Raw genomic sequence first — 15528 nt, forward strand, 5'->3', positions numbered from 1 at the left:
GTAAAGATCTGGGCTGCACACAGCAGGGTAACATGGTTTTCCACTGCTGTGGTCAAATAGAACATGAGGCCATTAAAGGAAAAGCAATTTGAGTTCTCTTTACCCCATTTGTTGAATTCTTCTGTTTTGTCCTCATAATGTTTTCTGCGTAATCAGTTTTAGTGGTGCCTTTGGGTAGCCTGTTACCTTCTGCTGATGCTTGGTTGGGTCTTTTGCACCATATTAAGGGAGAATGTAATGCTTGGAAATTAGCAACATGTGACTGTAAAATCATAAAAGTGGTCAAGGACACTTTACAACTATTGCCTTTCAAGTAACTCATATTCCTTTAACGAAGCAGAGAACTTAAATGGCAATTTAAAAAGATGTTTTCTAAATCTCCTCAATGACATCCTGCCTAGAGAAGCCATTAGCTCACTTGTTGAACTGGTTCTGGGAATTTAATGAGGAGAATACATTTATGTTGTATTTTGTACTTATATTTAATTACATTTTATCTGAAGCTTTCAAGTTCAATATCTGAGCTTGAAGTTGTTCCTTAACTTTTGCCTTCCCAATCCTGAACCCCCAGTTTCCAAAACAGTACTTGAAAGCAGTAAAGTGTTATGTAGGCACACAGTGCTAGAAATATTCATGAGGAGAAAACGACAATTTAGCCAGGAGAAAACTTACAGATAGACTGGATATTTTGACATCCTCAAGCCTGTGCAAAACAGGCATTGTGGAATGAGGCTTTTGTTTCTTCAGCTGGTTTCACAGCAATGGTTTATCTCTCTGGAGAATCTGGGCCCTGGACAGGCACCATGAGCTGGGTCAGGAAACCCTCTGGTCACTGGAGCTGTGGTCAGTGTGACCAGGGCATGACCACAGGGAGACTGAGCCTGCTTGCTACAGCTGAAATAAGTCTCTTTCTCACAGACAGGGGTAGAAAATGAAAAGAGGACAAGGAGCTGAATAATAGGAGCTACACATGAAGTCAGATGGAAAGAGTAAATCTTTGTAGACGTTTAATGGTGTTATATTCTAAGCTTTTGGGAAATTTTATTTGAAATTTTTTTACAACAGTAAATATAGTCTGTGCTATATCCTATTTCTATTTCATGTGAGAGAAAAATTCCCCATCTATGGCACAACACTTTACTGCTACCATTACTGCAGACTTTATAGATCAGAGATGTGTCAGCATGTTAGCTTTAGCTGTAATGCTTTTTTTTTGTGAAACCTTATGGGCCTTGCAGCCACTTTCTCATACTGACACTCATAAAACGTTCAAGTTCTCATATTTATTATTTAATTTGCTTCCTATATAAAGCAGCAGAGCTCTTTGGTACATGAATATGAAGCCAAAAATGACAGGCAGGCATGAATGGGACTAATGAGTTTTAATAATGCACATATTAGAAGCTGCTAAAGGAAGTTTAATTAAGAAAAACAAGTTAAGCATGAAATTCATTTTTGAACAAATGCAAGTAAAGTCACAGATGTACAGAATGCTAGATCACAGGAAACAACCTCTTCAAGTTGATAGATCCTTCTATGCCAATATTGCACTCAAGTTGTAGTGTGCTCTCTGCAGTTCTGGAAAGCCTGGTAATACCAGTCAAGAGCACTTTCAGAGATCAGTTAGAGATGTTGGGTTTGTGATTAACAAATTATGTTTATACGTCTGTGAATTTTCTGATGAGTTGGAACTTGATCTCAATTACCCTGATGAAATCGAGACCACCCTGACAACCTGATCAAGAACAAAAGGCACAGGTTCCTTTTCCTACCACAAGGAAGGTTGCTGGTCTCTTTCTTAAAAACAACAACAAAAAAACTCATCTTGTTGAAGAGCTAGTTATTGATCTAGCTCTACAACAAGGGTTTTGTGTGCCTGGAACTGTTACTGTATTGTATCCAGCTAGAACAACAGTTCATGGAAAAATCTGAGTTCATTCAAGCATCTTTGTTTGCAGAGTTCTCCCTCAAGAAGTGGTATTATCTGTATTCCAGCTTTTTTCATCTTGAATTGCTAACATCCTCCCCACCAGGAAAATACAAAAGTGATATCTTTCTCATGAATCTGAGATGAAAGTTTGCTTTGGGGGCTGAACAAGCATTAAAGGTAATATTATTGTTAATATTATAGTTATAATAAAAGTGGCAAAGAAAATCCAATTAATTTTTCTCGTATGATTAACCTCAGTGAACCAAGGGTGAGCCACAAATGTATATCAGGTGAAGAACACTGTTAACAATTCTATAACTAAATTTATCACCTGAAAGTGGCAACAAAAGGACAGTTAGTTCCAGGAGTCTCTGGGTGGATTCTGCTAGAGTGATCAGATGAAAAGCACGTGTATATTTTATGAAGTATTAATTAAAGCAACTCCCACTCGACCTGATGATATGCAATACACAGATTTTGATACTGAAGCTCTCAAGCATCTGGGTTATTTTTGTCTGTGTGATGACCTCTGATTAACATGAGTTCAGTGGAATTTCTGCACTAGGTCAGGGAATCTTCTTGTCCTGAAGCACAGAGCAGCCATCAACAGAATGGCCATTTGATCATTTAGCTGAATAGTTACAATACTCCAAAGTGAGGATAATGTGTGGTCCATTTAAGAGTTAACTGTAAGCTGCTAAAAGGAATAAAGGTTCACTTCAGTGCCCATTATATTCCAAGCCAGTGCATCTGTCATTTTTAATTTAAATCTGTATTACTTAGCTGTCTAAAACTTTACACATAAGTGACAGAGTTACCCATTCTTTCTGTTATGGGTAAAATTACCATTTCGTTACCTACTTACTGTGTAAAATGTCAGATAGCTCTAGTCCACATTAAAAAATTGTAGTCAACTTCTGGTAATATAAACAATTACTTCAGATGAGAAGTAAAACTATTTCAAGAAAATGATTTGTTGATATGAGTAAATGGAAGATAGTAAACTGACCCTCTCCTCATGGGTTTAATTTGTCTAGTTCAAAAACAGTTTAATAGAGAATTTTGATCAGAAGTCTTTCTGTTTTGGCAAACTAAGATGCATAAACTTTTAAAAGGGATTTTTTTATCATGAAAATACAAGTTAATAAGCATTAGTGAATATACCCACTAATGGCAAAGAACAAAAATTTGGTGTAGTTGAAAAATGTATCACAATTTAAAGGAATCTTATGATATCTACTCGTTTTAATTCAACTTTTCACTAATTTTGAAGCACTGCATTGAATACTGTATACTACAGTATTTAAATATTGTATTTTTCACTAACTGGCTATGAGGTTTAGTGGTCAAAACATCATATTAAATTGAGGTGAGGGCACTCAGGAATCAGTTTCTCTGATCTAGGAATGATGTATTTACACAGCTTGTAGCATTTGGAAATCCTTTCCACTGAGTTGTTTGTGTTCCCATGTAACATGACACGTGTAATCTCATCCTAATGTGGGGTGGGACTGGGAGCCCATAAAGATGATGTCTTATTCATACCTTTGTTGGCCATCTTGGCAAAGGTTCTGCATCTCAATAGGGCTGGATTTGTAGCAGCTTTCTGGGGCTACCAGACCTGTGGCTGCTCTGAGGCGGAGGAGGTGCTGGGATCTGGCCAGACCCCACCAGAGCTGAACCCTTTTTGTGTGTATTATGGACTCAGGCTTGCAGTCTCCCCTATTATCAGCTCATACACCTGTTTTTTTTAAATGAATGTGCTTAATTTCTTGAACTAAACCCATGCCAATCATATCCCTTTTCTCTTGCATACTTCCCTAAATACTTTTTCAATGTCTGTTTTAAAATATTTCACAGAATGGATTGGGTTGGAAGGGGCCTCTAAAGGTCCTCTAGGTTTTGTTAGGGACACCTTCTCTTCCAGCTGCTCAAAGTCCCATCAACCTGGCCTTTTTTTACTACTAGAGAGAAAATGCACTGTGTTTGGAACTTGCTGACTTGAAACACAAAAGAAGAGATGGGGAATTTTGTGCTGCCTCTCTTGAGGATTTGTCTGGTCACGTTTCCAATTAGTGTGTCACACCAACACAGTGTTCACCCTCATCTTTCCTCTAGTGGTCTCTGTGCCACTGTCCATGTTCCTGCTTGGCTTCTTGGAGTGTTTTAAAACATGGATTTCTTCTTAGAGACGTGAAACATCTCTGGGCTCTCAGTTCTAAGGAGAGACTGATGTAAGTAAAAATGGATGCAAATGTAGCTGGTTCTGCAAAGCAGCACTTCTGTTTTCAAATGAGATGTTGTTTGTTGTGAGGTGTTCCAAACCCTTGCAATCACTTTGAATATTTGTGCAACTGGTATTTACTTGCAAAGTTGAAGTGGAAAGGAATTTTAAGCAGGAGTATCAAATCACAGAATACACCTTCAGCTGAAAAGAAAACAGCTTTTTTGGGGGTTGGGAGTTTTTTATTATAACAATAATTGCCTTACCTATGTTAAAGCAGGCATATGGCCAGAAGCCTTGGGTGCCACCAAAGGTTTCATTAATCCATTGGAGCTATTGATAGGTGGTACAGATCAAACCATCCCTTGAGATTTGAAGGTCTGGGCATGAGTAACAAAGAGGAGTTTGCTGCTGCAGTTTGCAGCAGGTGTGACCTGTTGAGGGATGCTCTGTGTCATTGGAAATGCAAAGATGCACTGAAGCCCTCGGATTGTTCACTCCTCAGCATACTAAATGCTTCTCTAAAGTATTTCAGAATCTGAGCTATAAAGTAATTTGAATTCAGAAAGGAAGATAATAAAATAATAGATGATAGAAAAAACTCTGTATAGTATAGACTGTTCGAAAGAGCATGAAAGACTTTATCAAATACCTTTTACAGGAGAATTCATTTGTGTTACCACAGGGAGCAATTGTGATCCTCAAATCAAGACAGCAGTAAAATCTGCAAAGGTTTCTCCTCCTCCTCCTCAGATCCACATTATTTTGGTGCTAAATCTTGTCCCAGATTTATCATTGCTACTCTTTGGTTTATTTGCCTACTTGCCTCCCTGATAATTTCTGTTTATTCTTTCTCCTTATTTTCCCCCACTGATTCCTCTTCAGCTGAGTCCATATTCCAAGGGAAAGTCCTATGTAGATCACCTGCAGAAAGACTGGGGAGAATTTTGTCCAGCATTAACTCTCAATATGCTTCTGGTCAGCTTCCCTTCTTGCCTGCTTCCCTTGCACCCAGTGCTCAAAATGAAATTTTGTCATGAAAGTCTCAAAAGATTTGATAAATCTCGGTCTTTTTATTTGCATTGTGTTTGTGGTTTTGATGTGATAGCTTCAGGGCAGCCAATGACAGGCTTGAATGTCTGACCTCTCAGTCTCAAAAATTAGCTGGTACTTAGACATTTAAAAAGAAAGGCTTGAAAAGAGCAAATCCAAAATTCAAGTTACAATTACAATGAAAATGTGTTGATTCAAATCCTGCAAGTGCTTGACAATTTGCTGCCCTTTATAACCTATCCATCTATTCATTGAGGCTACTGCCCAACAGTTAATTAATTAGGAATAGCAAACACAGAACTGAATTATATTCTTACCTTTTCAGCATCCTGTCTCAGAGTAAAACCTTATCCATGGGAGGCAAACCAGAACTGTAGATCACAGCAGAGCTGTTCAGCTGCAAAGAAAAACCAGCAGATGGACAAGCTTAGAATTATAGCCCAGCTCTAGAACTGGCATTGAGTTTACATTGAATTCACCATTTGAGCTATCAAAAATGTATTACAGAGTTTCTTTAGAACTGAAAACAGGTGCTAAATTAATTATTAGCAACATCTTGGTAATTTTGCACATTGAACCAACCCAGCACCTTGAAATGAAGAAGGATATTTTTCCTTGGCACAGCTATACTGGATTTGTTGAACTCAGACCTTCTCCAGACTCAGTGAATTAGCTGGAAGGCTACTGAGATTAAGCTCCTGCTATTTACAAGTTTGAATTTGAGAAAGAAGAGAAAGTACATGTTTCCATTCCTGAGAGCAAAACAAACCCTCGTGGGTTTTAAGACCCAATGGAAAAGGCTGGGGAGGTTTTTGGATACCACTGAGGAACAGACTTCCATCTCTCCATGAGCATTGCTCAGAAACTTGTCTGCCTACTCATCTTTACTATTTCTCAAGTACTCCCTTCAAAATCTGAAATGCTACAAACAAAAATCCTCCATGAGGGGGATGTCTGCCATTCCATGCAAGTGCGTTGAAGTAAATGTAAACACATACATCAAGTCTGGGGAATTATTTTCTGCAGCTAAATTGGTGTGTTTCCAGCAAATACTGAGGATATGCAGCTGGAGAATGAAGGACATAAGCCTGTTTGTTAATGCAGTTTCACAGTGGAGGTGTTAGAATTAGCAGAGAAAGAAAAGGAAAGAGCAAATTGAGGAAAAGCTTCATCTATCTCCTTATAGCCTCCTGAGATAGATTGTTCAGAGCTAAAGGAACACTAGACATGAACCAAATCTCCTGCTGTCCTATATAGCTTTTACAATATCCTTTTTAATAACCCAAACTACAGGGTAGTCTGACTATTAGACAAGCCATTCTTTTGAATTCTCTCCACAATGTGTATAGACATGATAAAAAAACCAATTCTCATTAAAGCTGCCAATGCTGTTTCAAAAGCAGGTGGTTTAAAATGTTTCCTATACAAAGCAAAACACATTTCTTGTGCACTACACACTGCTTAATAGGGAGTGTAAGATTACACTGCTATGTTGTGTATAACACTGCATCTTAAATAATAGGATATTGTAAGTCGTGTTGGAAATATGTTTCACATGAATATGGAAGATATAACGATATGCACTGAGCAATTTTCAGAAGTGCTGGAACACAGCCTTGTGTGACAACCTCTGAGCTAAAGTAGTTGAAAATAGCATCTGGAATTTCAGATTATACAGTCTCTGATCCTAACTGATTATTTTTTTCTAGCATATTGTGCAGTCAGCATGTGGAATATATGAAAGATAAGATTTCTCCTGTCCTCTGGGAATGCTTATTGTTTATGTTATAAATTAAGGGTGGTAGGAATTGAGTGCTCTCAACACACGTTTTCATTTTTCACTGAAGTCAGTCTTTTATAAGTAATGCAGGATTGATCTGATGTAAAAATTGTGATATACAGCTCCCTCCCTAAGCCACCTGTTCAGATCCTTTTTCAAACCAGTTCTGAAAAAAAAAATCCACCGACCTAGAGAGGTCCAGTTGTACTTCTGTGGGAATTCAGAGTTTGCCATTCACTTCAGCAGAAGCAGACTTTGATCCTTCATTGATGTGAACATTTCAGTCTATCTGTGTTTTTCATCAGCTATCAGAAAACCACATAAAGCATGGTAATTCAGGTTATTGTGAATGAGCAAGTAATTCATGTTATATTTTAAAATGAACAAAAAATGTTTGTATGTATTATAAACTGCATTTAATGAAATGAAGTGCATTTGGGTCTTCAGTATGCCTGTCTATCTTAATTTCCCCATCTTCTACTTTAAGAAATAATTACTTCCTTTCTGATAAATCAGCTTCTGCAAACAAGGTGAAAATTGATTATGAGCTGATTAAGTTAAAGAAAATATTAACATAAACACTTATGTAATGTAGCTTGGCAGTAAACTGCTTATTCTTGAAAAGGTGAATTTTAATAATGTATTTTCTGTGAGTCCTGTTTCTCCTGAGAAGTCTCTATAAATTCAACAGGTGACATTACAGATAATTCAGTGATCAGTGTTTCACCTGTCATTTCGTGGACCCATAAACTACTGCAGTTCAACTTACATGACCCTAGCAAATATTAATGTATGTAAATAATGTGTTAAACACCTAGTTATCACTCTGCTCATATTAGCTCTTTCATACTAATGATTTATTTTCATTTTCTCCAGGATATAGACCTGCGGCTAACTGGATTTGATTTATAAGAGGGGATTCTGCAGTAAATGGCTGCTCTCTTCATATTGCTGCTATGGAAAACAGAATTGTCAATAGGATGTAGTCTGATAAATAGTGCTGAGTGAAGATGCAGCTTCAATAAGTGTGAAATCAATGGAAGATACTTACCGCATGAAAAGCCTTTTGAGATTTTTCTGACAGGCGCCTATTTAGGAAACTTGATCTGTTTCCTCCGGTCGCCCTGTTTTTCCACCAGTGGATACAAATCAGATTGCTTCACTGCAGTCACACAACTGATGTGGGACCATGGCCTTTCCAAGACCCACGTGGCTGAACTGGGTATGGAGAGCGACGGTGCTGCACACGGGATTGAACGCCACTTTTGCTTTTTCTATACTTGGATTTTTGCTTCACGCTGCAGCTGTGTCCTCCCAAAAATTGGATGATACCAACCCAGTGGTGACCACCAACTTTGGCAAGATAAGAGGGATTAAGAAGGAACTTAATAATGAGATTTTGGGGCCCGTTATTCAGTTCCTCGGGGTTCCGTACGCTGCCCCTCCGACGGGGGAGCGCCGCTTCCAACCTCCTGAGCCTCCATCTCCCTGGGCAGATATCAAAAACACCACCCAGTTTGCTCCTGTGTGTCCCCAGAACATTATAGAAGGCAGGTTGCCTGAAGTCATGCTTCCCGTGTGGTTTACTAATAACTTGGATGTAGTTTCAACCTATGTACAAGACCAGAACGAAGACTGCCTCTATCTAAATATCTATGTCCCAACCGAGGATGGTGAGTTAATAGCAGGCGAAACAGGGAGATCTTCTTATTTTCCTGTTCTACTTTCTAACAATATTAATTCACCTGTACTGGTAGCACGCATGGCTTTCTCTGTTGGCATGCCAGCTTATTACATGTGTGCACGCTGCTTTTCTCTGTGTGCATTTGTCCTTGCTTTCTGATTTTTATTCTTTCTTTCTGTCTACACTCATTATTTTTCTCCCACAGCACGTGTAATTTTTAGGTCAAAGTTGGTGCCTAATTCTCATTGCCACCCACTGACTTCTGGGAAGATGCATCAACATCTTTTCCATTGCATGTGCAGGCACAACAAGTTGAGAACCTTCCGCACCTAATAAAGCAGGTCATATTTAAGTTAGATAGTGGTGTTGCATGCTCCTACTGTCTGTGACGGAGCTCCATGTTATTTTCTAGTCTTCTATTCATTTTTCAGTCAAAAGAATATCCAAGGAATGTGCCAGAAAACCCGGCAAGAAAATTTGTAGAAAAGGAGGTATGTATAAAGTGGACAAAAAAACCCACAAAACAAAACAAAAAATGGGGGAGAGATTGAAACCTGGCAAAAGGAGAATGAGTAATACAGGTGAAAGGGGCTGATTGCTGGTGCTGTGAGCTTTTAGGGCCTGTCTTGTCCTGGTGGAGAGGTGTTTAAAGAGAGGACTGTGTATAGCAGATGAGAAGATAATTTTTGTAAAGCCGGGACTCGGTTGCACCTGATCATCTCTGTCTGGCAGCCTCTCCAGGGCCAGTGCTGGCAGCTTCTCTCTTGGCCACGGGGCTCTGGGCAGTGTCTGTCAGTCTGTCAGTGACTGGAGGGGTCAGGATGTTGTGTGAGGATGCAGAGGAGGGAGCTCTGTGCCCAGAGATGGGCACTGCTACCGCTGGAGGGGCTGGCTCAGCCCACAGCTCTCCCTCCCAGAATTTTGGCATAATGGCTGGGAAGCATTACAGCAATGCAGGGCTGAGACCTGCACTGGCTCTCTCCAGGGTACTCCCTGTTTTCTTGGAACAGGGTTAACTTTTCTGAAGTGTAGATGTGACACTTTTGTGTGTGTGTGTTTACGCTCTTCTGAAAGTGAGTGTTGATTTCCTTTATTCTGTGATTACAGCTCTCTTTGTCAAGCCCAAAAACTCTTAATAGGGCTGTAGGAAACTGTTAAAATATTGTGACATGGTGCTTTGGGAATTAGACTGCTTTTGGAAGCTTTGGAAGCTTGGCTTCTCCCCTTTCTGTGTTAAATAGCATGGAAGAGTTTGCAGAATTCTTTGTGAATATTTGCAAATTCCTCAAGCAGTTGACATGCAACAGAGAAGGTCTATTTTGGTTCTGATTCAAAGGAGGCATTTGGTGCTAGTTTTGAATTACTAATTTTGTACTATCCATGGTTGTTTTGCATCAAATTATTTTTCCTTATTGTTTTCTTGAAAATAATGTGTTACCTTAGAGCTGGACTACATGAGAATTAAAATGCTTTTTTGGGGTAAACAAAGAGTACTGTGGACATGTAATCCATATTTTTTTTTATCCTGTTATTCCAAAACAAACACATTTTAGGAAAGTGCATAGCAGAAATGTTTAGAGCTGGGCAAAAATTAACTCTTTAAACACTGCATTAGGTTTTTAAGGCAGTATCAAGGCTCTAAATGAAGGTGGCCTTGTTCCCAAGGCTTTAGGTCATACAGGTCCTAACTGCTGGTTGCAGCTAGCTGTTAATTATTAATTGTTAATTGTAGTTGTTCAATGTATGCTTTTTTTAGGTGTCTAAATCCACTTTCAGTGATTAAACCAATTTGTGTTTAAAGTGTCAGGCTTTGAGTCATCTTCTGTTTTCTGGTAGGGAATTTTTGCTCAGTGCTGTGAAAGTACAATTGTTTAAGCTGGGCTCCCAAAGCTGGAAATGAAGATAATCAGGGTACTGTGAGCAACGTCACTTCTTCACACATCATTCAAGTTGGAATAACTGCTGTCATTTATATGCATTCAATTAATGTGCAGTGCTGCAGCAGTTATTACGCAGTTCATCAAGCGTGTGTAATTAGCTGAGCAACTTTCACTTCCTATCACCCAGACGCTGATTCACAAAGTCATAAATAAAGATGCAGATCCCCATCATTGTTCTCACAGAGCATCTTTCATATGAGAGAGTATTTAAAAAAAAATTATCAGAAAAATAGCAAAAGTCAAGGTAGGGAGAGCCCAGTAGGTGAGACAGTCATGCTCATTGTCATGTGGGCCTGAAGGAGAATAAGGAGTTATTTGAAATTCAGTAGGTATCTTTCCACTTAGATTCTTTGCACACACAGCACAATAAAAAGCCTACCTTTTGCTGTTGACAAGTGCAGAGAGCTCCTGAATACCTTCAGCTGGGCAGCTGAAATTTCTGTAGTAATCTCTGCTCTCTCAGCAACTCACACTCTACTCACCCATGCATAACCCGAGATTTATCCTGGGCTGGGTTTGCCTCCACAGCCAGGGGCAAAAGGGGTCGAGCTGCAAAGTGGCAGTAGAGTCTCAGCAACCATGGTTTGGAAAACATCAGTTTTGGTCTGTTTTGTATCAGAAAGAGGAAAGGCCCAGTATTCTCTCTTTTGCTGGATCTCCCAGTTACAGTCATTGCATCACAGTTAGTGATGAAAATTATTGGAAGGAGAAAAATCTGGAAATCGGAGGCAGACATCTATACCATCTTTTTAATTCATAAAGGATATACAAGATCAAAGTGACTGACCCAGCAACCATATGCTGTTGCTACACAAGGTTTGATTATTTCTTACTACATGAGATTGAGTTAGGTAAATACATTAGTATTTATACTTAATTGTCAGCTGAGGGACATGAGAAAATTCGAAATTTTGAACGGGGAGCAATCTGATTAAGAAAGATGTAGAAATGGAAGGAGTTCTGTCCATGAGTAGTGCTAGAGGTGGTAATGAGCATTATATCCATGACCTCCTGTTGGGATTTGGGTGTGCCCCCAGCAGAGACTACAGAATGATAGACTGAAGTTGGGTGAAAAGAAATTAGACAATTCAGCATGTTTTTTGGTAAACATGGAGGCTTGTATTTCAGTTACTTGACCTTCAATGTACTTATTCAAAAAAAAGAGAAAGAGCATCTGGTTTTGTGTCTTTTCATTCAGGTACATCAAGGTCAGAGGCTGCTGATTCTGTTTTGGGTATGCAGAAACTTGTGTTTGCAAGGGCTGGTTTTGGAAAATCGGTGCAAATGCATCTGAGTAATTTTGTGTTACTTCTTTGAGTCTAGTTTTCATAACTAAATTTTAATAGACCCTGGTTATATTGTAGGTTATACTATTTTATTGATTTATAGTAATTATATTGTTTATTATCTGGCATTTCCTGACAAAACTTTGCATCATTTCTAGGCATTACCTGAATAGTATTCTGCTGTTTGGTATAGTCAAAACACAAATATTTTACTTATGATCCAGAGTGTTTCCTTGTCTCTCAAGAGGGCAAGTTTATCCTGTTTTAGCTACACACCCTGTGGTGTTTTAGTTCTCTATATTAATTTCTTTGCATTGCAACACTTTGCACTAGGAATTTCATAATTTAATGACAACCACATAAAGAAAATTTGGAAAGGATCACTTACATAATCACTAAAAAAATCCCCAGGTGTTGTGTGCTCTGAAATGACAGTATGCTCTTGCTTAGGAACCTGCACTAAAGCTTTCATCTGCCTGAAGATGCCTCAGTGTGAAAATGTGGAAGGTGTAGGTGGTATATTCTCAATGTCATGGAGCCAGGCAGGTGCAGTTTTGGATAAATTAGTACTTGTAGGAGATTTAGGTGTAGAATGAGGAAAGAAATCACTTGATCCTTACTTTTATGTTTAGGAATTATCAGTGGCTCAGAGGCCTCCCAATATCAGTGACTTCCCCACATGTGGATTCTGTTTCTTATTCTAGTCAGGGCAGTGAATAAATTTTAAATGCGGAGACTCATGATCTGAACTACCTCATTTGAGAGTGTAGGATTAGACAGCTCTATTAATATTTATGCCTCCTAATGGGCTACTTGATTTTCAGAGCAAAGCTCCCCACACCATAGTTTCTGGGTTATGGCTGTGGTTACTATGGACGCACAGGAGCAAATGTACATACACACAAATATATTCATGGAACTGAAACACAAATCACACTGCTGTAATCTCATCCTGCTTTGATCTCCCTTTGTTTTCTAGAGAGAATATATTACATCAGTTTGTAAAAGGCTCTGATAACCTTAGGGCTTTAAGCTCAGCAATGTGAAATATTCTTTAGAAGACTAAGCAGAAATTTCGCTTGTTACCTTGTGTTTCTGTAGAGTGTTTGTTCCATTTAACTACCCTAGAACTGTTTACTTATCATCAGATCTTGGAGAAGAACAATTAATAAAGCTTGTGCAGTTTCTGTGGGCTCCCTTAAATGAAGATCTTTCTGTAAACCCATTTCAGCTCTGAAATCAACAAGAAAAGGACAAGCTGAGACCTTTAAAATATGTATTTTCACTGGCAAATGTTGTCAATTGATCATCAGTGTTCTTTTTTTCTAAAGGTGTCATTTAGAAAATAATATCAAAGTAATGGAAATGTAGGTGGTAAGCTGTCAAAAATTATTGAAATATTCCTCTCTCTATGGCCATGTGAATGAAAAATATGAAATCAAAGGTGTGAGACTCCATCACTGTAGACAGAGCTCTGTCAAAATAAGTTGATGATGATGATGATGATGCCAGTGGGCTAAAAACAAGCCTTTGTAGACCATTGCCAAGGCTCTGGGTCTCTTAAGAATGAGTGCCAGACTTACCAAATATGCCTTTGTGTGCATTTTGGGGACATCAACCCTTAAAAAGGGTTTCTATCTTCATTAGGCCACTTTGAAAATTCCTAACAAATTATTTGCCTGTAGTATATTTGTGTCAGCAGCTGCCTGCACATATTTGAAGTTTCACCCCCATCCACCATGGGTCCTGGCTGGAGAGCCCTCATCCTTAATCCCTGTGGTACTGGCAGCCCAAATGTAGTCCATAATCCCCAAGGCCTCTGCTACTCACCAAGACACCACGATTGTTCTATTTTTCTGTTCCTTTCTGAAGCCCTGTTTTTCATTCCTCTACTACCACTGCAGCATTTCCTATTATACTGGTAATACATGGAAGAAGATAATGAAGCAAACATTGTCTTGTACAGACCTTTTCATCCTTTCACAATCTAAAGCTGTTAGTGTCAGTTAGCAGCACTTTTCAAAGATGTGCAGTAGGTTTATGTCATATTTGAAATAAAATATGCTTAAAACTCTGATGTACTTTCTCCAGCCCTCTTTCTGGGTGAGCCAGTGCTTGACAATAGAAGAGTCTGCAGACTGTATTTTAAGACTCCAGTCATCTTAGATGCCATCAGCCCTGGTCACAGTCCCTGTACATGTCTGGTTGTTCAGGCTCTGGGCTCTTGCTGACCACACTGCTGTCACTGCTTTGTTCATGTACCTTGACAGTGCTTATAGCTCTAACAGGTCTTAAATTCTGGTCTAATTCCATTCCTTGTCCATTATTTTACTGCTTGCTTTTCATTTTCCACATCCTCCCCCACACAGGCTCTAAAATAGTGCTGCTACCCTGATAATGCTAAGTCGGATAAAACTGGTTTGTGCTTCTTCCCCCGGCCTTTGTTGGCTTGGGCTGGTTTTACTCAGTAAACATCTGTGAGATGGTTTTCCTTTCAATCTGTTAGTTTCTAATTTATCATTTAAAGCCAGAAGGGACAAATCTTCTAAAAAATAACTGCATAAGTGCATTTGTACATTTTCAGGAGGAACATTTATATGGCTTTTGGATAACTATTATTTTCTGCTTGTTTTTTCCAATCCTGTATTGTAGTATTATTCCTTTGCTATCCTCAGTCTTAATGCTCTTCATCTTTTTGTTTCCTTATAATACACGTGGATACAACTGTTATTGTATTCTTTGAATTTTTTTTTTAGGCTTGAAACATGATGCTTACATGTGTCAAACCATTCTTAAGGATCATCTCACAATGTTAATAATCTGCTTATAATTTGAATATTGCTCCAGTAGAATTTATTTTTCTTTTTTTTTTTTCCAAATTCTTTTCACTCATAATTCTTTAGCTTTCTTCCTTTTTTCTTACTTTATGATGTCAAATTTACATGTCTTCTCCACTTTGATATGTATGGCATTAATAACTATACTTGGCATTCAGAAATCAACTGCTTTAATGAGCTTACCATAAATGAGATTTGTTTTCGGGATATCAAACCATTTCCTTCTGTTTTAATATTAATATCTCTTATTTTACTTTCTCATGCTTGTAATAATGGGATTTATCCAAAGATGGAGCAGCACTGAACAATGCAAGGCTAAGGGAAGTAGGGCAAAGCTGATTTTCAGCCATGCTTGCACCTATATTCCAACACAGTGCAGGGACCAGAGTGGTCTCTGGCTGGAGCTGGAGCTTCCTCAGGGCTGCTCTTGCAGAAATGCAAGACACATGGAAATGGCATAGTGCAGGTGCTGCAGCTGATTTCCCCTTCCAGAGCTGTGCCAAAGTGTTTTGGAACATTTCAGCAGCAGCAGTAAATCATGTTGCTAATTCCTCTGCTGTGGGAATTCTGTTAATATCCCTTGGTGCTATCAGAGCAAGAATCAATCTGCCCTGGCAGAGTTTTCTGCATGTTCTTTGTGAGTCTGGATTTTGACTTTCCTACTCGTACAAAGAGCACAGCAAATACACAGCAAGTTTAGTCATAGTGTTTGAAGAGAAAGGAAATTCCCTAGTTGAAGAACTGCTTTTTTGGGGGGGTTTTTGTTTTTTTTTTTTTCAGCTGATGAGGCTCTG

The 15528-nt window shown here is 38.8% G+C and overlaps 1 protein-coding gene across 5 annotated transcripts in view; it reads left to right on the plus strand.

The window, feature by feature from the left end:
* Positions 1 to 15528, plus strand: part of NLGN1 (neuroligin 1) — a 415320-nt gene that overhangs the window by 116580 nt on the left and 283212 nt on the right. For 4 of the 5 annotated variants that reach the window (XM_056499192.1, XM_056499191.1, XM_056499193.1 and 1 more), the window contains exon 2: positions 7864 to 8660. In XM_056499192.1, coding sequence (XP_056355167.1) covers positions 8177 to 8660 — 484 coding nt within the window. In that variant the 5' untranslated portion in view covers positions 7864 to 8176. Of the gene's footprint in view, positions 1 to 7863; positions 8661 to 9102; positions 9163 to 15528 lie in introns of all 5 variants that reach the window. The other variant, XM_056499190.1, reaches the window with a different exon arrangement.

This window comes from Oenanthe melanoleuca, chromosome 9 (assembly GCF_029582105.1).
Source record: "Oenanthe melanoleuca isolate GR-GAL-2019-014 chromosome 9, OMel1.0, whole genome shotgun sequence".
Taxonomy (NCBI): Eukaryota; Metazoa; Chordata; class Aves; order Passeriformes; family Muscicapidae; genus Oenanthe; species Oenanthe melanoleuca.